This window comes from Sphaerodactylus townsendi, linkage group LG07 (genome assembly GCF_021028975.2).
Source record: "Sphaerodactylus townsendi isolate TG3544 linkage group LG07, MPM_Stown_v2.3, whole genome shotgun sequence".
Taxonomy (NCBI): domain Eukaryota; kingdom Metazoa; phylum Chordata; class Lepidosauria; order Squamata; family Sphaerodactylidae; genus Sphaerodactylus; species Sphaerodactylus townsendi.
Window position 1 is genome coordinate 24838905 of NC_059431.1, and position 22631 is coordinate 24861535.

Below are 22631 nucleotides of genomic sequence, written 5' to 3' on the forward strand. Positions count from 1 at the left end.
TTATCCATAGCAGGTAAGGCAAAGTATTCAGGAATACTCTTGGATGTAAACTTATTTGTGAGAAAGCAGGTTGCTATTGCTGCTAAGAATGCTTTCTTTTCATCAGCACCCAATCCGACCGCAGACCCCCACGCAATATTTAGTGATTTGTCCATGATTTTGTAATTAGAAGACTGGATTATTGCAGCATGCTCTATGTGCCCTCAAAGACAACATTGATGCTCCAATCATCAGCTGCCTCCTTGCTTACAGGATTTGGCTTCTCACTGCCCCAACCTCTCTCCATTTCCAGGCTTTTTCATACATTCCCCTGTATTATGAAATGCATTGCCAGAGACAGTTTGGAAAGCACCAACATTTATGGCCTTTCCTAAAGCCATCCTTTTTCTGCAGGCTTTCTCCAGAGGGACAAGAGATCATCTGCATGTTTATTTACTCTTCTGGCAGGTGATTAATCTGACCTTACGTCCTTCGGAAGCTTTCTGATTTCATAATGCAGATCTGTATTACTTTCACCTGTTTAGAATAAAATATTAAGTATACAATCCTATAGAACGTTACTTGATTCTTAAGTCCATTGACTCGAACGTAATTAGGCTGGAGCAATACTGCACAAGATTGCAGTATCAATTACTTAATTTAGAATAAGACCTCGTCCAGTGTTTTGGCTTCTAAGGACTCCCTAAGGTTTAGAAGGCTCAGCAGCATGATTGTGGTTGCACAGCAATATCTAAAAAGCCCACTGAGCTCCATCCCCCCTCCCCCCAATTGTCCTGAAAACTTCAGGCGTGTAGAGAAATCCCCCCATATGTCTCTAGCTCCATTTAAAAAAAAATCTATGATCTACACTCAATGATCCAGTTCAGAACTAGATATGACAAGCAGGAGACAACTCATTATGCCCCTTCCCCACCCCTGAAAGCCTCTACCCCTTTTGTTACTTCCTTTTTTCCCTCCCTCCCAGCTAACCCCTTTTTATCTGCTCCTGTCTTCAGCTTTAACTCCTTCCCTCCTCCAGGAAAGTCTGGCCCAATTATGCCATGCCAGTCCAAATGAACCTAGCTGGCAACCTGCAAGAACTTACGGGAAACACCTCATGTCCTCCTGTATCCTTCTTCCCATATAATATGCCCTCCTGGAAATCTGCATAACTTCTACCCCATTCATTTCTTTCCTTCCCACTTACCCACCCTAGTTTTTATTTGCCGCATTCCTATCTTCAGCTGTATTTATACTTCACCCAGTGCAGACCAAAGCAGCTTAAATCATTCTTCTTGCTTCTGTTTTATCCTCACAGCAACCCTGTGAAGTATGTTAGGCTGAGAATGAATAACAAGGACTGTAAAACTGCTCTCCCAACAGCTGCATCTCTCCTGAAATCCACGTGGATGGAGTAATGCAGAGGAACGTGCATGGAGTGGATCAGGTAGCCAGATTCCCTGGAGATCAACCTTGCCAAGGAAGTGAACAATTAGCACTGCTATATGCTAATCTCATTGCAGAACTACCCATCTAAAAATGGTCTGAGAAGAAGCATATTTACCCTTCTTCAGGCCCTTAAAGCAAACAAATAAATTTTGACTCATCTAAAGGAGTTCAGAATGACTTAAGAAAAAGAGGCACCCTTCTGACATCGTGTGTGTGGAGCGATTGCTCAGGTGAGGACTGAGGATTTAGAAAAAAAACCCCAGACAATATAATGTCCTGTGACATACAGAACTTAGATAACACTGTAGCCCCAAACTTGGACATAGTACTACATTGTCAGGGTGGAATCTGGTGATTGGGGGGGGGGGGTTCTACTTGGAGAACAGATAACTCCCCACACTATCCTGTCCAAGAGGTGCTGAGAGGCACTCTTAAGCTTCTTTTTGGCCTTTTAAACAGAGGGCTCAGAAGTTGCCCCTTTGGCCATAAAAACTGAGTCAATCCAGCCAGAGTCATAAGGACTGAAGAGACCAATGGTGTATGAGTTCTCTTTAAAGATTTCTCCATGGGAATGTTCACTCAAGTGACAGACTTTCCCCGCAATGTGGCCTTAAGTCTGGAAGCTTGTTCATGTCTGACCTTTGAAGTAAAAAGGTGGCAAGATGGCCTGTCTCAAGAGATTCGAGTCTCATTAAGGCAGAAAAGATATTCATTACGCTGGAGCGTGGAGAGAAAGCGTGCACAAACCCCGTTTACAATGTCAATCAGACCATAATGTCTGTTACCAAGCCACAAAGCGTCTACCCTATTCCTTTTATACGTTCTGATTTCATGTGGAACTTTTTATACTGTTCTATATTGGCCACAATAGCCCCACATTACCTTATACTAGCTCAAAGAAGAGCAACAAATGTCAATGTGCGTTTGCCAGCAAGTTTATATATAAGCTTTTCTTGTGCATAAACAACAAGGAAGATCTAGCAGGATTAGAGGGTACAAAAATAAAGGGCGAGCAAAAGAAAGCTGAAAGTATACCCAACAAAACAAAAGGAGTTTATTTTCAAAAGTCTGATGTTAATTAGCAAAACAAATGAATAGCCAGAAAATGTAGACGGTGCTAACTGCATTGACACAAATTATACTAAGTTATAACAGTGCAATAGTAAACAGCACTATTTACATGCATATTTACAACTTGTGTTGTCTTTACATAGATTCTTTTTACTTCTTGGGAAGGTCTACCATATATTCAGAGTTAAAATGCCATGAACTGAGTAAAATGTGAAAAACTGCTCAGCAAAGATGCTATCCATTTGAAAACAGTCCTTGTTTGCTTGCACATTTTCAAAAATTTTCCTGGGAGGAACAGAGTGAACCGCTTACAATGTTCATGATTGGGTCACATTAAAAAAACCGGTGACCAGCAGTACTATCAGCCTAAAAATATGAGATGACAACAATGCTCTCTATGCTCTCTACAAAGGAGAGGCAGTACAAATACATACCAAAAAGGAAGTCAAAATGTACTTTATGATTCAAGGGATTTTAATCTCAAAAAAAAACGTGACTATTTAATAAGACAACCCTTATATATGTATATTAATGTGACATGTTTCAAATAAAATTTGTTCCAGCCAAAACATTGTTCATTTAACTGTACATAAAATAAACTATGTATATACATATTGTTTAAGTTACAGGGTTTTAAGTTTACACTTTTTTTGGCAGATTCTGTTTAACAAAATGAAGATTGCATAAGTTGCGTACTTAGAGAAACGTAATTTCTTTTGTTTGGTATGGATATGACAAGCCTTTTTCATCCTCTCTACTTGCTATTCATACCTATGCTGGTTGCTTAAAACGCTAATCTGTGCGCATGGTCTCACTGTTTCCTTTTGCGCTCTGATTCTAAACAAAATTTCTCAAAGGCTTCTTCAATTTCTGGGTCCATTTCATCGTCGTCGTCATCATCATCTAAATACCTGTAAAAGAAATCCGGTTGTTAAAGGCATTTGTACTTTTGGGTGGATATAAGAACATTGAACTCTGACAGAACAACACAGTCCAATATATAGATGTAGCTGGCTGATGTGGATTTTCCGGGCTGTGCAGTCCAGCAAACCCACAACAGCCAGTTGATTATGGTTGTGAAAGCCTTTGATAATACAGATGTAGCCATGAAAATGATCAGAATGGGTAGTGTAGATTTGCAGCAACAGTATTCTGTGCAAATAACATCTGCCCAGGTAAAACATAAAAGGTTACCCACCAGATGTCCCACATCAGTGCTCAGGAAGAGTCTGTGCATAGATTTTTCAATTCAGTGTGTTGCAGTGGCTAGAGTGCTTTTAAAAAAAACGTGATTTATACCCCTGCCTTTGTTTCTAATGGAGACTGAAAGCTGCTTATATTGTTCTTCTCTTCTCCATTTTATCCTCATGACCACCCTGTACGGTAACTGTGGGTGCATGACTGGCTCAAGGCCAACCCTGCAAGTTTTCATGACTTAGAGCAGGGGTCCCCAAACTACGGCCCGGGGGCCAAATGTGGCCCCCTGAAGGCATTTATCCGGCCCGCCAGTCATGGCGGCGATGGCTCCATTCATGTGCAGTGGGGGCTCGAGGGAGAGGAGGAACCGGCCCCAACGGCCGTTGATTGCAGTTACATGATGGCACCCCCAAATCTCCATGCATTTTCTGACCCAGAGTTGGAAACCTTACACGTGGCAACGCCTGCTCCGCCCTTCCCTCTCGGCTACTCCATGTGTTGCTCTCAGGCTTTCTGTTCCGCCTCACTCCCATTGGCATCAGCCAGGCTGGCGAATCGCTCGCTGGCTGCTAGGGAGGAAAGAACCCAGGAAGATACCTGATCCTGGGTTAGATGGAATGCTTCATTGGGAAAGTTCTGTTTTTTGTTTTTTTTTACAGGGGAAGGTATTCCACAGCCTCCCCAACAATATTTGGAGCCCACCCTGTACTTGACATACTTTGGTCACTGTTCTAAAAATAGACCATGACAGAAAGGCTGAACGGTGAAATCAAACATTTTACAATCATTTGTGCATAGGAATTTGTTCATAGTTTTTTTTTTAGTCCGGCCCTCCAACAGTCTGAGGGACAGTGAACTGGCCCCCTGTTTAAAAAGTTTGGGGACCCCTGACTTAGAGATTTGTTCCAGGGTCTCTCAGATCCTAATCAGACCCTCTAATCGCTACACGATAGTGGCTGAAGCAGATGGGTTCTAGACATGAAGCTTGTTATTTTTTAGCCTAACCTGGTTTACATAGTTGAGGATAAAACAGGGGAGAGAATCTGCTTGAGCACCTTAGAGGGAGGATAGGATAAGAATGCATGAGTGCACTTGAGGAATGCAATGCTGGTTTTCATAATGAAGCCTCTATTTAAAAAAAAAATCAACACCACTGAGAGAGAGAGAGAGAATAAGACAGAGAGAGAGAGAAAGTTAGGCCCTGTTCAGTACCCTGGCCTGTTCTATGATCCCCCTGGCTGGTTTAGGGCTAAATGGTGTCTGGTCAGTCGAGCCACACAAAGATGTGGCATATCCCATTCATATTCCCATTCAGGTCCGCACCCACAAGGAGGCCTTTGAGGTGAATGACAACAACACGGAGTCAGGCCAAAGGGCTAACCAAAGAAGAGAAGGAACAATGAGTGCGCCGGGAAAGGCAGGGACCATGGCCAGCCTTTCCATAGCACCAACTATGCTTGCTGCATCCCCAAGGACAAGGCCATTGAGAAGTCTATCATCCGAAACACCGTAGAAGCAGCTTCACTTGAGATATCTCTGAATCAAGCATCTTTGACACGTGTGTGCTGCTCAAGCTCTATGTGAGGCTTCATTATTGTGTCAGCTGTGCCATCCACAGCAAGGCAGTGAGGAACCACTGCCACAAGGCCTGGAAGGATCGTGCCTCTCCATCTTGGCATAGGCCTGAAGGTGCTCGGCTGAGACCACCCCCAAGCCTAAGTACAGAATTTACCAGAGTCATGTAAATGTTTAACATGAACTCAATAAATAATCAGCACCACTAAGATGATGATTCACTGGCAGCTTATTCTGTAGGTCCCAGCAAAATTAAAGCAATGAGGCAAAATAGGAAGAGAATTGCAAAATGTGAAGAGTATTTTTATACTACCAAGGGAAGTTTACGATGGAGACGTTTTAAAGAAAGAATGCAAATGTACCTGTCCTAAACTCATGTTTAAATTATGTACTATGGGGAGGGCTGCAGGCTGAGTCACTGCGACGGAGAGAAACACATCTTGCTGTGGCCTGCCTCTGAAGATGCCAGCCATAGAGGCAGACAAAACGTTATGAGCAAAGGCTACCAGACCACAGCCTATACCCCAGAAATCCCAAAACTGCCAAGTTGAAATTATTATTTCTTCCTCTTTTTATTAAATCAAAGGAACCATACATATACTCAAGAGTCTGCTTAAACCAAAACTTACGGATCTCCAGCTCCTGATAAATCAGCTCCATTTTCTTCGAACTCTTTAAATAGATCTTGTCTGTCAAGGAGCTCTTGATATTTCTCTTGATAATCTACAGCAAACTCAAACAGTTATTCATTTAATATTAAACAGCAAATTCATTTAATATTAAACAGCAAATTAGTTGTTGTCGCCATAACAAAAACATTCTGCAGTAAGCGATACCCAAACTGACAATTGAATGCCTTTCAATAGAACAGCCAGTGCAAATTTAGAAATATGCTGGCACCATTCCGAAAGTCTCTTTAGTCTGATGTTAGTTTATGTATTTATATAACTGGATTTTAATGATATTTGCTATACGTTGTTAGCTGCCCTGAGCCCCACTGTGGCAGGAGGACAGAAATCAAATCAAACTAAAAATAAACAAAAAATTCGGCACATCCCTTTGCTGCGTTCCATTCCCTAACTGGCATTTTTCTGAACTCACAATATACTTTGCATTTTCCCAATTGCTCTTTCCTAAAATAATGCAGAAGATGCACTAACAGCTGTTCGGGCCCTGCGGGACCTTGGTGAGTTCCGCAGGGCCTGCAAGACGGAGCTGTTCCGCCGGGCCTTTGGAGAGTCCAGCCGCTGATGGTGCCCCCTTCCGCTGGTCCCCTTCCGCTGGCCCCCTTCCGCTGGCCCCCTTCCGCTGGCCCCTTTTGCTGGCCCTTCCGCCGGCCTCTACATCTGGGCCTATAACATCTATCTAGACCTACCGTTCTCCCTGGGGGTGGAAGAATTTAATATTAGGCACCGGGCGCCACCTACACCTATGCCTATATTTATTTTACATTTAAATGCTAATGTTTAGCTAGTTTTCGCTGCTTTTATAAGTTTTAGCCTATTTATGATGTTTTAAAATTGTATTTATTATCTGCTGTACACCGCCCAGAGCCCCTCGGGGATGGGGCGGTCTAGAAGCCCAAAGTATAAATAAATAAATAAATAACAGAAGTTAGTTGCCCAATATATCAGATTACAGTACAATCAGTTCCCCAACAGATCAGAAATAGCACATCAAAAAAGATAAGAGGTGGGATTGTAACGCAAGACTGTGAAGGATTGAAAATTACAGCTCGTACAATAGAAGCTTCTTTTTCATATTTACTCATCACCAACTCAGACTATACCAGAGACTCACTCCAGTGCTGAAGATGCAGACATTCACAAGAGCATTATACATTCCTGGGGAGAGCTGCTTTGTCATCTGTGGTAATGTTCAAATAGTCTACTAGAATTACCACTGAAGTTCTCTGTGGCAACTTTGCTGTTAGAGTACAATGGTGGGGGACTGAAAGGGACTTGTAGGGAGCACCTCATTTTCCACTCTATCTGGTTCCTGAGAGCCAGCGCGGTGTAGTAGTTAAGAGAAGGTGGATTCCAATCTGGAGAACTGGATTTGAATCCCTGCTCCTCCACCTGAGTGGCAGAGGCTTTATCTGGTGACCCAGATGTGTTTTCGCACTCCTACATTCCTGCTGGGTGACCTTGAGCTAATCACAGTTCTTTGGAATTCTCTTGACCCCACCTACCTCACAAGGTGTCTGTTGTGGGGACAGGGAGAGAAAGGAGCTTGTAAGCCACCTTGAGTCTCCTTACAGGAGATAAAGGTGGGGTATAAATCCAAACTCTTCTTCTCCCCCAATATTTCCTCTTCCTTCCCCTGTTGCCCCCATATCTCTCCTTTCCCTGCCTCCTTCCCACCAACGAGCTAAACAAGTTTTTATCTGGTCCCCCATCTTTAGTTATATTTCATTTAATTTAACCCCTTTTCCCAGCATGTTTTCACAGAAGACCACTCAATGAACAAGATACATTCTGTTTTCTCCTGTACTTTGATTTTAGGTTTGGCTGGCAGTTGTGACTGGCCCAAAGTCACCTAGTGAGCTTCCACAGCACAGCAGCTATTCAAACCTGGATCTCCCAAATCCTAATCTAAAACTCTCACCATTACATGATGCTGGCTTTCATGGGGTCGCTGTTGTGGAATAAAGAATGAGCACCTAGTCCTGCCAGCAGTTGTTGCCGGGACTTTCACTATTTCTTGTTGCATTCTTTCAGTAGTCGTTTTACTCTGACTGTCTCCTTGTAGTTGACGTGTACATTCTCTCCCTCAAACTATTGTGACATGTATACGCACAGGTCAGATAACAAGTAGCTTTTCGCCCTACCTTTCTGACAAGGAAAAAAAAAGACTGGAAAAAGGTGAAGCTACATCAAAGCTTCAGTTGAAAACTCTGAAAGTATCACTGGGAACTGAGCTCACTCCAAGCAGTAGCCACTGAAGGAAGACAGCATCGAGCTCAAATGAAGGTGCATGTGCTAAGTTAGCATAGAATGCTTCAGCTGGTAGTTTCTTCTCAAATACTGCATTTATTTGTTTTCCTTTTGCTGCTTACTTCCCTCCCTCCCTTTTTGCTCCATTTCCCTTTCTTGCTTTGTTCCCAAACTTCACCCCCATCTTTCCTGCTCACCACTGAGCAAGTCAAAACGGCTGCCGAAATTTATGAGATAATCTTGCAAGATCTCAGCATTTATATGCTTCTAATTTCATTTTCTTTCATCTGTATTTTTTCTTAATTTATTATTTTCTTCCTGCAAACCTTGGGTTATTGATTTGTAGAAATATCTCCTCTTTTTGAACCTGGTCCTGGATTTTTTTTTTTTTGAAATCACATTTAAGGACCAGGTTCAAAATTAACTGCATGGATATTTTACACCCATGTGTCATGGATGCCAGCTAATCTAAAGCCAAGATGAGTGGGCTTCTTTTGCACAGGGGCCTTACTTCTGGATGGATGCACCTACTCAGAAAAGCTACATGCAACAACAGCCACCTCCTCCCCCACCATTACATTCAAGGGACCTTTTCTCCCTCACATAGTTACTCGGAGCATTTTCTTTTTCCTTGGATGCCGCCTACTCCTGCCCAGTACCCTATAGACTTCCCACTATTAGGGAAAAATAATAAATACATAGGACTACGGCAAAAATCTGCCTGCGCCCCAAAAATTGAAATTGTTGATGTACCTGGATCTGCTGCAGTGAAAGGCACACCTTCAGATGTGTAAAATGTTGGTTCATTCTAAAATTAAAATACAGGTATTATTGATAAACACAATTAGTACTTTATCGTGTTTAGCACATTTAATTTTATTCAGATAAATCTATCTGAAAGAAAACTGTAGGTATGAATTACCATGAAGTAGTTAGGGTCATTTTCTGGAGTTGCTTCCCTATATGTTGAAGTTATATGTACTCTTCCCCAATTGCTTGACCGCAGTTCAACAAGTTTCAGAAGCATGTGCTTTACATCTCTGTAACAGATACACAAAATAAAAATTACTATATCCCTAATACTAGACGTACATTTTCTCACGTTGCTTACAATCAGGATAATGCTCCCTGTAAACTCTGGTGATTTATTCTAGGCTTCTTTAGAACTTAATTTGAAACTCTACCTTAAATGCCTTGATTCATTAATCAACACAGAAGCACTACTAGTTCAAATGCAATTCTGCAATCCTACGTGGAATTCTTCTAATCTAAGTTTAATAAAATCAATGAGAGACTGGAATAACTGTTCACAGAATTTCACTGGAAAACTCTTAAAACAACTGACAGAACTGTATATTGGTCATCAGTAGAGTATGTTAAAAGGACAAAACATAGCTCTGAAGATTTTTTAGAGCTAGTTAGGAACAGCTATTTACTTTCGTATCCTATCCTTTCTTCAAATTTATATTAATAATAATATAGAAACACTGATAATAAACCTTTATTAAGAGTGAAAAAAAACCCCTGGTCCTACCACCACCATCTATCCCCCAAAAGACCTATTCCCCACCTTGAATTTTGTCAGGTGATAACAATGAATGAAGACATTTTGTTAGCAGCAACCTACGTGCATCAAGTGGTAAACTACCATACCCCATTTTACTAATTTAGTGTTTTTGTTGTTCTTGTTTACCACTTCAAGTATTACAGCTATGAGGCAGTATAGACATTTAAATATATTAACTGAATTGTTCCCAAAATTGTAAATAAATGCAGGGTAGAGGGAGGAGAGAGTGGAGATCCATCAACACATGAAGCTGCTTTACACTGAATTAGAGCATTGGAGCATCAAGGGGTTGCAGAATAGAGGTCCGTCCTTGACATCATCTACCACTTGATCCTTTTAACTAGAATTGCCAGGGATTGAACCTGGGGACTTCTGCATGCTGAGCAGATGCTGTATGAGTGAGCCACAGCCCCTCTCTACATGTCTTACAGGACCCTCTACAAGCACTTGCGTTAGTGTTTTGAAGTACGTACATTTAAGGTGCCAGTGGACTTTTATGTTATTAAGCAACCTACAAGCGAGAAAGTTAATGATTCAAAGTATTTTATGTGTTTGAGAGCCGTATTACTTAAAAAACACAGGATAATTAGCCTATGCTGTGCTACTGCCCCAAAGGATGGAACTCCTTAAAGTCCTGCTTTGTTTGAACATTAAGAAGTGGCGAGGAACTACCATCTTGTCTGAATACATAAAAGCTAAGAAACGATTTTCTTACTACCTGCTGCAATTTGCATCCAAGACGACATTTTCAATTTTCTGTATTATGTCATCCATAAAAGTCTTTCCTTTTTCTTTCCATGAGTCTTCCAGCACCGACCCTGTCAACTATGGAATGTATGCTATTAGTAAGGACATTTTCAAAATGACTTTAGAATCAATAATAATTTCTGTCATTAATGACTGTAGGATAAAGCAGTTTTACAGGTACTTACTGATTATCCCTCGCTAATATTCCTTATTGTTACTGTGATAAACTGAGGAACCTGGACTATACATTTTTAGTAGGTCGTGCTGGAAATTTTAGCAATGGTTCTATCATCCTTGCTCAAAAAACCTGGAAGCTGTTTACTTATTCTCCTAGTATTTATGCCATCTATTAGTTAGGTACAAGCACAGTAGAGGACCTGCAGTTTTTTTATGACTATCCATTACATATTACTTATTATAATCACAAAATAACATACACTATCCTTAGTGGACACCACTGAAATGTATTTCTTTTTATGACTAAGTGTATTTTAAAGAGTTCCACTGACAGTCAACATTTGATTTGAAGTTATAGATGACAGGAATAAACTTTCAACCAAGTTCAGTTTGACCTTTCAACAGCCAAGGAGAACAAAGTAATTATGTAATACTTCTCTTAAAAAATAACAAAACTAAGCTCCTCTTGGGATAAGACGATTAGGTAACGGGACACAGTTCTTATGTTAACGGTACAATTACATTAAATTTGATATGTATATTAATAAATATATATTACACAGAATAATGGAAATGAGTGACTAAAGACTATTAACTAACTGATATATTAACAAGCATTAAATATGCAATTGTAATATTACAATAATTTTTTTCAGGTGGGCAGCCATGGTGCTCTGAAGCAGTACACAAAAGTTTACACAAAGAATGAAACTTTCTTAATCTTAAAAGTGCCACTGGAGTCAAAGATTTTTTTTTTGTAATTGACTTGAGGGTGCGTTGTTTCAAAATGGAAAAAAATATGACTTGACAGTGTATTATAATTTTTTCCAAAACAAAAATTATTTTAAAAGTGTTATTAAAAAGGAGCAAGAAGATGGAGAATAAAATAAATAAACGAAACATCATACTTTCAGTAGCTTCACTGCACAGATCAAATTGTTGTCCATGGGATGAGAAAAAAGTGTGCTTAATAACTCATGAAGTCCAGTCTGAAGAATTTCTGCTCGGGTTAGCTGACCTTTAGTTCCTTTAACCTGTCAATACATACATCCAAATATTTACAAACCATTAAAGCTCTCTCACTTTTGTAGACAATTTTTAAAACTTCGAAACCACTGGATAAGGTTACGTTGATTGTAGAAAATGTTTAAAAAAATACTGCAGGTTATATAAACAAGTATCTGGAGATAGCCAGTAAAAGTCATGCCTCCTTTGACACCACAGCGATAAGAAAATAAAAAATGAAGTGTGTTATTACCATATTTTATTAAGTATTTGCAGCATAAACAGAGTTGAGATGGACAGGAACAGCGCAGCTTGAGCACTGCTCTGCCTGCTCCACAAGACTTTCCTGGGGTGCAGGAAGTCCATAAGGGAGAATACAGATACATCACGAAAATCATGGCGTATCTCCGTGGCAGCTTTACAGACATATGGGTGGTGAGAGGGGGCTAGAGGCCTAAGGTTAGCCTGCCCCCCAGAACACCCCTGGAATGCCAGCATAGCTGGAGGTGGCATGCAAGTGCTGGCGGGAGGCAGGAGTCACAGCCGGGCGTCATGGGGTACTGCAGTGGCTGAGAGCTAATGGATTTGCCTCTCTGTCTGAGCAAGTGCCCTAGGGAGGGCATTTATGCCAATGGAAAACCGTGCTGCATCTACAAGGGGATTTGCACCCCCGCCCCTGGATTGTCCTATCAAGTGAACGATTTATAATAAAGGGAGATACTGAACTCAAACAAGTTCACTGCATTTGTTATCATTCAAGACAATCCAGGGTCTCCCCAGAATGCAATTTCCCATTGTCAGCATTAGTTTAATTAAAAAAAAACTTCTACAAAGATTTGCAATTCACAAAAAAACTACCTTTTGTGCTCAGTATAATTTGATACTAAAGACTCAAATCCAAGTATGACATTTTGTTTTAGTTTGGGTTTTTTAAATCAATCAATCAATCACTCACTCACTCACTCACTCACTCACTCACTCACTCACTCACTCACTCACTCACTCACTCGTTTAAAATGCAGGCCCCTAGAGCAAGAAAAGGGGGGAGGGGCTGGAGGAGTTATAGAAGTGTGTTATGATTGGATATTAGAGGTACCCAGGGATGGAACTGACTGACTTAGTTAAGTGGATATGAGAGAGGGAAGAAGAAAGTAGAGATGGAAGGAAGGAAGGAAGGAAGGAAGGAAGGAAGGAAGGAAGGAAGGAAGGAAGGAAGGAAGGAAGGAAGGAAGGAAGGAAGGAAGGAAGGAAGGAAGGAAGGAAGGAAGGAAGGAAGGAAGGAAGGAAGGAAGGAAGGAAGGAAGGAATGGGGGAGAGAAATAGCACTGAGAAGGGAGAATGACAAAAAGACATTAGGCATGATGGAGAGACACAAAGAGAGAAACAAAGTAAGAGAAGAAGTGGGGAAGGGAAACAACAAAGACCAAGAACAGGTGGTGGGAGAGGGGAATAAGCCAAGGGGGGGGGGGGGGGACAGGATGACTGCCAGAGAAGAGGATGAGGGAGAAATACAGAAGTGGTAGGTTAGTAGAGATGGCAGGAGAGATTAACAGAGAAAGTGTTAGGCAAAAGAGGCAGGGGTTAACGGAGGAAAAAGGGAGGAGAAATAGAAAGGTGGGCAGCTTGATATAGAAGGGGAGGGGAATGGTGACCGAAAAAGGGTGGGGGAGAAATAGGGGAGTAGGCTGACAGAGAAGAGGAAGGGGGAGAAAGAAAGGTGGGGAAAATTAACAGAAGGGGAAGGATTAAAAAGAGGTAGAAGATCTTTACAGAAAAGGGGAGAGGGAAGGAAGCAAAGGGGAGGATGCACCCTCTCCGCAAGTGGGTCCCCATTTGTCTATATACTAATAGCCAATGTGAGGATACTCAAATTTGGTGTCTGAAGCTATGTGGGCAAGACAAATCTTTCTACAAACCTGAAAAATGCCCTGAGTTTGCTGAAAAACATGAAATCTAATTCTCTCTCCCTTTGTCACTGGGGCCAAGACCTGATTAGGGTTGCCAGCTCCAGGTTGGAAAAATCCCTGGAGACTTTGTGGTGGAATCTGAGGAAGGCAGGGTTTGGGGAGGAGAGAGGCCTCATTGGAATATAATGCCATACAGTCCACCCTCTAGATCTGTTTTCTAGAGTTCAGTTGTAATTCTGGGAGATCTCCAGGCCAACCTGGAAGTTGGCTGCCCGAGGCCTGGCAGCAGCCTCTGGGCGACTTGATACCACCTGACTTGCAAGACTCAGCTAGGCCTGGCTGCTTGCTACAGTTGAACAGCAGCCACTCTGTGAAAGCCAGCTGTTAAGAGCTTCAGAGTAGGGTCTGTAAGCCCTAGGTTCATATCCTCACTGGAGGTTTCTGGAGTAGTCACATAGTTTCAGCCTAACCTACTTCACAGCAGGAGAATGGAATAATGTGAGTTGCTTTGGTTCCCACTGTGAAGAAAGGTGGGTTGAAAATGAAGTAAATAATACATATAGCTGAAGACGAGAAGTCAGTATATGGGTGCAGGTTCCCACTGATACATTTCACAACTGTCTGATTTAGAGTCAAGCACCTCCTTTTACCTCAGAGCCACCCCCACAAGCTGATAGTTCTGTCCTTCTACCAAATGTAACTAAGCCATCCTGTTCTTTAGGCCCAATTAATAATTTTAAGGTAAGGGCCTTTGGTGGCAGCAAAAATAAGTAGGAAATGCCAAGGAAGGCAAGGAGGTTGCATAACACACATCACCTCAGTATCCTATAGAGAAGTTGCATATGAGGGGTCTCAGAAAGTAAAAAACTTTACACCAAATAAATTGGTTCCATCAATGTGAAAACTTGCTTGTGAAGTGTATACTAAACAGTAGTACTAATGGTTAAAACGCTTCCAAAAAACCCAGAAGCATGTAAAATTTTGCAATACGATCCTTTTCTGTTTGGGCTTCCACTTTGAAAGGCTGCCTACCTACAGTTTGGAAAATTTTCTGCTTGGTATCAGCAACTCAGCAAGTGATTTTTCCACATAAGCTTTGTTTTAATTAAACAACAGGGCTATGTGTTCAACAAGATGGACATATGATATATTTCCTTGGCACATTTACTAAACAAGACATCACAAAACTTCCAATAAGTTTCTTTTTCAGCGCACCCAAAATATCTCAGTTTTCCTGACAGAAAAAATGGAAAGCAGGACCCTTGGTTTTTCTGGGCATCACGTCACTTTGTATGTGACAAGTATTTTTCATTAAAACTAGGTACTTTATGAAATAAAATTATGTAACGAACACGATACATTATCGCTTTACATACACATGCTGACTGTTTTTCGTTAACTTACAGTGCATGCTTAGTACCTCCCACTCACTAAAATTCTGGCTATTACCCTACATTTATTTTAAAAAACCCTCTCCCACCAACCCACATGGGCAATAACAGAAACAGCAATTTCTTTTACCTCCAGATTTAGATAAAGTTCAGCTAAAAATAGAACGAACGCATGGAACCTTTTCCGTGCAGCTTCATCCCCTTTGGCTGCTTCATCTCTGTTTTCAAACTCTTTTCGACACCTAAAACAAACAAACAAACAAACAAACAAACAGAAGACACACTTGAATTGAGATTTCATTTTGCAACATTAGTTCTAGCTTTTCAGTGTATTTACAATGTGACTATTACAGGAAAAAGCGTGCATTAAAACTGGATGATATATGCAGGAAACAATTGTGTATCCAACTAAGCATCATGGCCAGTATAACAGAAAGCGACCCCTATTATCAGGAGGGCCAGGGAAAGAATCACAATTCATACGATACAGGAGATGTGAGTGAATAAATGAAAATGAGAAAAATTTTGCTCATGCTAAGTAAAAGCTTGAAATGGTTTCCCCATATAAGTAAAACACTTCCACTGCCACTTGTTCTATTGAAGGGCTCATTCCAACACGTCGAATGTATCAGAAAGTACTATTTTGTAGCCCTAAAATAAGCAGGAAAAGTTAACTAAAACGTCTGGGAGATGATACGCACTGAATAAGAAAACAACCAATTTTCAAGCAGGACCATTTCTCCTAAAAAAAAAAAAGTTAGTTACTGACCTGTGAAGCAGTAACTGTCTAAAGTTGCCACTTTGTGGATTAATTGTGAGATGATGAGAAAGATAATTGCACAGTCTTGCCCCCATATAGGAAAAATTTGGGACAGATGTAGCCTTCCAAACAAACAAGAGAAAAGCCAGAATTAGAAAATACAAGCCAGGCAATTGGGAGAGGAGGCAGGGAGGGGGATGGCCTGCTGGGCAGGGGTGGATTTCGCAAAATGTAATAAAATTTAACACTGGACTGTTACATATAGTTGGAGCTAAAATTTTATCTGTACTTTGTAATCCAATGTTTTAGAAACCTTCCAAAACATTATTTTTCTAGGTTATTATATTTTAATTTTTTTAAAAAGTTTCCTCCCACCTTAGTTATTTTCACTGATGTTAATAGTTGTTTATAGAAAGAACGACTATAGAGTGTTACTCCAGTCTAAGTCCATTCATTCATTTCAATTTTTTTTAAAAAGACACTGGGTTAGATCCAAGACTAAGGAATCATGGTTGTAAGGAGACAATGGATCCAACCTTTTTTACATACAAAACCTGTGCAACTATTTACAATATTTACCCCTCATTTGGTTTCTGTAGCCAAGTTTTTTCCAGTTAAAAAATTAGCAAACCTAGCAGAATATCCCAAAACAAAAGATTTCATTCTGCCCGACACAGGAATATTTTATATCAAGCTTGAAAAAGAACATTAAAACTAGTAGTGAGAACTGTAGGCATCATCACTTGGCAACCTAGTACTGAAAGACACATTCACATTTATTACTGTTTTCAAGATATATAGCAAAGCTTTATTATCAGTGCAAACAACAAATCTCCACATTCTCAGAAAGTTCTGAGATAACCCTTTAACACTTCAAATAAAATACTTTCTGAAATTCCTTATTGATTGATTGCTATTATGGCTCTGGCAGTATATGCTAGATGCCCTGATATAGTACGCAACTTACATGCTACGTCATAGATGCTTAGCCTACCTGTTGGTAGATGAGCTCCACAAGTTCTTGTAATGCTTCATCTGTCGTGACACAGCCATTTAAAGTTTCTGAAAAATGTGCTATTTCGTTTTCAAAACAGGCTGGCTGTTCTGCAAGGTGATTTAAAAAATCTTGCACATATTCTGTTAAAGATGTATATCCATCAAAACCATCTTCTAAAGAAGATTCCTAAATGTAATTACAGATATAATGACTCTTATTAAATGACTTCAAAAACATCTTTTTAGTACTGCAATGTAAAAGAAATAAAAGTTTCACAGATGCACAATATGCAAGTATTCTCAAACATACAGTTTGACTTTACAATATTATCAATAGACCCACTCCTATGTGCTGCCAACCCCCCCCCTTCAAAACTCCCAGGGTATCTGGCAGTGGATAAGTATACAAGCTGCAGCTAGAGTAGTTGTGTTTGACTCAAGTTATTCCATTTGCTACAACCAGTTGTAGAAGCACTGGCACAACTCCTAGGTAGATATGGGGCTAGGGTTGCCAACTACTTGCAGAATTAAAAAAAAGTTCTATCCTTTAACAGAGAATGAACGAGATGTTATTTTCCAGGTGATGTTCTTTACCTCCATGCCATGAAAAGCTTCAATGGCCTACATCTGCACATTAAGCCTCATTAATTAAGGTAAGGCATTTTTTGCCCAGGCCTACTGGCAATCCTACCTATCCCAGGTGAGCTTCTAACTTACAATGGTCATTGTAAACAGAAGGAAGCTATGTCCCTGAGATTTTTAAGATATACCCAAAGCATGTTCTTAGAGCATGCAATATCCCAGCATAATTAAACTTCTAATAGCAGGCTGCCCAGCTGAGGTAGACCAAGATTTACAAAGAAAAAGTTTCAGAAATGGGACAGTACATAATTAGTTAAGGGAAAGAAAGTTCTTCTTTTAAGCACGTGAATGTTTTGGAACCTCAATGGATGTGCTGTTTAGACAACATGGAGGAAAACTTTGAGCTGCGGCTTTCAAAATAAAAGGCATTTCTTCCACAAAAAGATTGAGAATTCTGCAAGATGACAAACATGTTTCCTTTGCTTGGAAAATGAACAGTGTTAAAGCTAAATACTTACAGGCAGATTAGGGGAATATCCTGAAGGGTAAAATTCAGGAGCATCCACTGATAGCTTGGACATTACTGCTGGAGCCACAACCACTTGAGATTTAGGAATTGTGGATATGGAACAATTTTTTTCTGGCAAAGATGAAACTCTTGAGTGTTCTAAAATATTATAAACACAATCTTTTTTTTAAAAAAAGAATATTATAACACAATATACTTCAGCTATTGAACAATTAAATTTTATTTTCTCTTATTTTTAAAGCACATCTTGACAGAGAACGTAGTATTTTACTTAAAACCTTCATCTGAATCACAACTGTTCATTACCCACAGCAATGTTTGACCACAGAAGGTGTTAATGAAATATTTTTGAAATTACATATATATTCTCCAAGTAAAATCATGTCAAAAACCCTAGTATTTCTTAAGCAACATTGTAGCAATTTTCTGATTTCAGTATGTGTAACTCTTCAGTATGTGTGTGTGTTTATATCTATTCTAGCACTAGCAACAAAGCCCATTGTGCAAAAAAAACCCACCCAAACCCCACAACACAATGGGCTCTAGAAAACTAACCCTCCCAGAGGAAGAGACATGGACAGAGCATGTCTACAGGAAATGGCACTTGGTGCAAACACTGAAATTGTGCTTCCACCCCACCCCAAAACATCCCAGCTTTGACAAGGAGGGGCAGGAGGGTACCTGTGAAGATGGGGAGAGCTCTCAACTTCTTCACAGGCACCCTGATCCCAGCTTTGCAAAGGCGGGGGAGGGGAGCAGGGTGCCAGTGAAGATGGGGAGAGTTCTCCCCTTCTCCATAGCCCTGTTCCTCATTGGCAAAGACAGATCCTGGTTTTGCAAAGGGGGGAGGGGAGAGCAGGCAGAATGCCCGTGAAAAGAGAGTTCTCCCCCATCTCCACAGCCCCCAACGCATCTGTAAAAAGTGGATCCCAGCTTTGCAAAGGGATGAGAGGCAGCAGGTGAAGATGGGCAGCCTGTTGCGTGAAAAAATATAACTGGATGTAACAAGTAGGAACCCACAAGTGGGGACTTGAGAGGACATTACCCCCAACTTTCTTCTTGTCTCTCACTCTCCATCCTGTCATCCCTTCTCTTAATCTACTATATTTTTGCCCTGCTACTCCAACTCTCTTCTGGCCCCCTACCCCGGCACGTCCTTTCTGCCCACTACTCCAACTCTGTTTTTAACTTTCTGCTCCACTACCCCAATCCTCTTTCTGCCTCCACCCCAGTTCTCTCTGTCTGCCCACTTCTTCCAGCTTTCTCTCTTCCCAACTCTCTATTCTGCATGTTTTCCCACCCTACCCCACCTTTTGTTCTCTCTTTCTGGACACCTACCATAGCTCTCTCTTTCTGCCTCTCCCCAGCACTCATCCTCTTTCTGCCCCTACTCTAACTCTCTCTTTCTCTCGTCCCCCCAAATTCAATTCTTGGAGCTTGCCTGGAGCACTCTGGCTGGGCATGGTGAGATCTCTCCCCTCACAGCCCCACTCTCATTGCCTCAGCTGGAGCCGTTCTGGGTTACGGTGAGGCCTTCCCCACCCCACGAAACAGCCTTGGGCAGAGTGGCCTGTTCAGTGCTGGATGCTGGGCTCACTGTTGACTTACAGAAGAGGGGTAAGGATACACTAGCACAGTGACACCATGATGAGTCTATTTTTCAACCCACATGTGTTCTGTAATGGACAATTAAGTGAAGAAGGAGGAGAAGGAGGATTTATATCGCCCCTTTCTCTCCTGTAAGGAGACTCAAAAGGGTTTGCAATCTCCTTCCCCCTTCACAACAAACACCCTGCAAGGTAGGTGGGGCTGAGAGCTCTGAAAAGCTGTGACTAGCCCAAGGTCACCCAGCTGGCATGTGTTGGAGTGCACAAGCTACTCAACAGTTAGCTCAGTCAAGGAGCAGAACAGATGTGCAAAACCCCTTACTGAAGAGTTGGATTAGGCAAGGACTAGGACAGACCTACAAGGGCTGTAGAGCTTTAAGAAGTGTTATCAGCTAAGTGAGGAGTCTAGGAGTTGTAGTTCCTTCAGCCACTATGTACAGCGCAACCTCTAGACTACATCTCCCAGGGTGCTTTGCTTTTTCCTGGTCTGTCATCAGGAACACACTGCTCAAATATATAGTAATATAATACTCTGAAATGGTGGACTCCTCCCTCTCTTCTAAAGATATTGTTTTACTGAGGTTCTTTATTTGAGTATAGACACAGCATCTTTCCCTCCCCCCAGCTTATTTTGCATCTTTGACTGAGTAAAACATAATGACTTTTAATGAATGACATCCGTTTACAACATCTGAAAATGGGACAGTGATAATTCTCACACCTTCCAGTTCTTTGCTACTAACAGTGTAATCTGGGGTGGGTGGGTGTCTATGTAGGAAGTGGCGTGACCCTGATGGTGGCATAAATGACACACTGGCATAAGGGAAACGTATGCTGATGTTTAGGAGCTGTGTTGCAATGTAATGCTTGGGTGCCAGCAAAGGTGCAGTTGCAGTGCTCCTCCAGTGCAGGAGCCTGCGATGCTGCCAAAGAGGCATTCCTGGAGTCAAGGCTGGCATTAGTCAGCTTTCTGAGCCCTTTCAGCCTGGGAACACCCTTTGATTCCTGGCACAAACCTACACTGGCAGAATCTGTGGTTGCACTGCATAGGCTATTTCACAGGGAAGGCACAGTGTCCCTGACGATTGGCTGGTTGTGCCGCAGAAAGCTTTTTAGAAGGTGGCACAACTGCACCATGGTTGTGCCATCCACACCCCTCCCGCCAGATTGCACTGTAAGACAATATAAAATTTAATACTGTCTTGTGAGAGTCTTACAAACATGTGACCCTTTTCAGCCTCAAGGTACGCTTTAACGTTATCATACTAGTTTTCCCAACACATTAAAAATATTTCATGTGCCCGTCCAGAGCAGGAGCACAAATGGGGACACAGTATCAAATTAAACCTTCACGGTACAACCATGTTTTAAACAGAACGATGCCATAGAGGATGCACGTGATGATGTCTGTCAATAAGAATTATGGGCTCTTAAGTGAGGCAAGAGAATGATCCAGCTACACAATGCCTTTACCAAACACCCCTTGCTCTTTTAAACTAGTGATTGCATTATGAAGCTCCAAGCAAGACCTACTTAGGTCTTCAGCTTAAGAACCAAGAGATAAAAGTGAGAATGAGAGAACTTGTGCAACCTTCACAGCATGTCAAGCTGAACTGAGGTTAGTGCTACAGAGGTTACACCTTACAATATTCCCTTTTGACATTAAACAGCATGCAACGCTTCAGAGCTAAAAAGAATAGGAATACTTTAGATGTAAACATTATGTAGCCCCTTGAACGCAAGACAGAGCTGTGGCATCTGCAAGCACAGGTTTAGTCCTTCTTTCTTAAAAACACACGTGGTCGCCTTAAGGTTGTTACTTACCTAGGCACCAGCACAAAGGTTAAGAAAAAGCTCCATTATATCAGGACATCCACCCATGATTGAAACAAACATGAACTCGAGGACAGCCTAATCTCAGAAAAGAACCCAGCATCACTGGGAAACTTAAAAAAATACCTTAAAGGTGTGTAAGAAATTTATGAACAAAGAAATGACCTCAGTGAATATGAGTGCACAAGTACAAAATGTACTGTTATTGATGCATTGTCTGTGATAAGGTTGGCCTCAAAGTGGGATCTAAATCAGCTTCTCATTAGATCAGCTCATTATGACACAAATATCCACTGCAGTAGTTGAGACTGGTATGTAACCAACTATCTGCTATGACCATTTCAGTTCACACAGAGGGTAAGACAGTAAGTTTTGAATACTCTCTCTATCTGGAATCAAATCCTGCTGATGTTCATTTATATCAATTAGAACTGAAATTTTCATTTATAGAAAAAATATTACATATTGTGGAGTACATCTTATTGATAATGACTGATTTCTGAATGGATGAGTCCTGCTTCTAAAGGCGCTGCTACGTTCCCCATGAATATGGTCTTCCCAGGGAACTGAACTGAGGACCTTTGCACATGAACAAGAATCACACCTATAAACCTCTCTGCAGAGGCCAGTTTTCTAATTCCAGCAATCTGTACATAATAATACTTATATGAACAAGATTACAAAGAATAAAGCAAAATGACATAAACATAACATTTGCAACCATCTTAAAAACCGATACAAAAATATTCTAAAGGATTGGGTGGGATATAAATCAAATAAATAAATAAGCAAGCAAGCAAAAAAAATGAACATTTACCAGTAGCTGCTGCATTTCCCACCTTAGACTTATACTTGAGTCAGTAAGTTTCCCGGTTTTTTGTGGTAAAATTAGGTGGGTCGACTTATACTCGAGTATACAGGGTACTTCAAAAGATTACTGAGAAGATTAAATTGGGAGGAAATATTATGTATAGTTGCATGAGATTCTTGGAGAAAGGGCAGTATAGAAAGGGCAGTCAAGAAAAGTGATGTGGACATATCTGTTATAAAATGTGCCTTCTTCAAAATCTCTAAATAGGCTACTTTTAAAATCCTCACTTTTCACTTTATACAGAAGACCACAACAAACCAAAAAGTTTGTATTACAATATTTGTTAAAATATTTCTACACTGCTCTTATTTGTCTTAGGCAAACCTGAACTCTGGGAAGATATAAGTGACTAGCCATTTAAATGATTAAAGCAAGTGAACTACAGAATGGATCAACAGTACTGTATGCATGTAGAGAATTGTTTCCTGGGAAGCTGTGAATGGTTTTAACAC

The 22631-nt window shown here is 40.9% G+C and overlaps 1 protein-coding gene across 2 annotated transcripts in view; it reads right to left on the reverse strand.

The window, feature by feature from the left end:
• Positions 1 to 2460: 2460 nt before the first annotated feature.
• Positions 2461 to 22631, reverse strand: part of PAIP1 (poly(A) binding protein interacting protein 1) — a 30250-nt gene continuing 10079 nt past the window's right edge. For both annotated transcript variants that reach the window (XM_048503618.1, XM_048503617.1), the window contains exons 2-11: positions 17858 to 18006; positions 16756 to 16944; positions 15771 to 15883; positions 15132 to 15243; positions 11607 to 11732; positions 10493 to 10599; positions 9130 to 9247; positions 8961 to 9015; positions 5901 to 5994; positions 2461 to 3410 (exon numbers count right to left, since the gene is read on the reverse strand). In XM_048503618.1, the coding sequence (XP_048359575.1) occupies positions 3311 to 3410; positions 5901 to 5994; positions 8961 to 9015; positions 9130 to 9247; positions 10493 to 10599; positions 11607 to 11732; positions 15132 to 15243; positions 15771 to 15883; positions 16756 to 16944; positions 17858 to 18006 (1163 nt within the window). In that variant the 3' untranslated portion in view covers positions 2461 to 3310. The remainder of the gene's footprint in view (positions 3411 to 5900; positions 5995 to 8960; positions 9016 to 9129; positions 9248 to 10492; positions 10600 to 11606; positions 11733 to 15131; positions 15244 to 15770; positions 15884 to 16755; positions 16945 to 17857; positions 18007 to 22631) is intronic.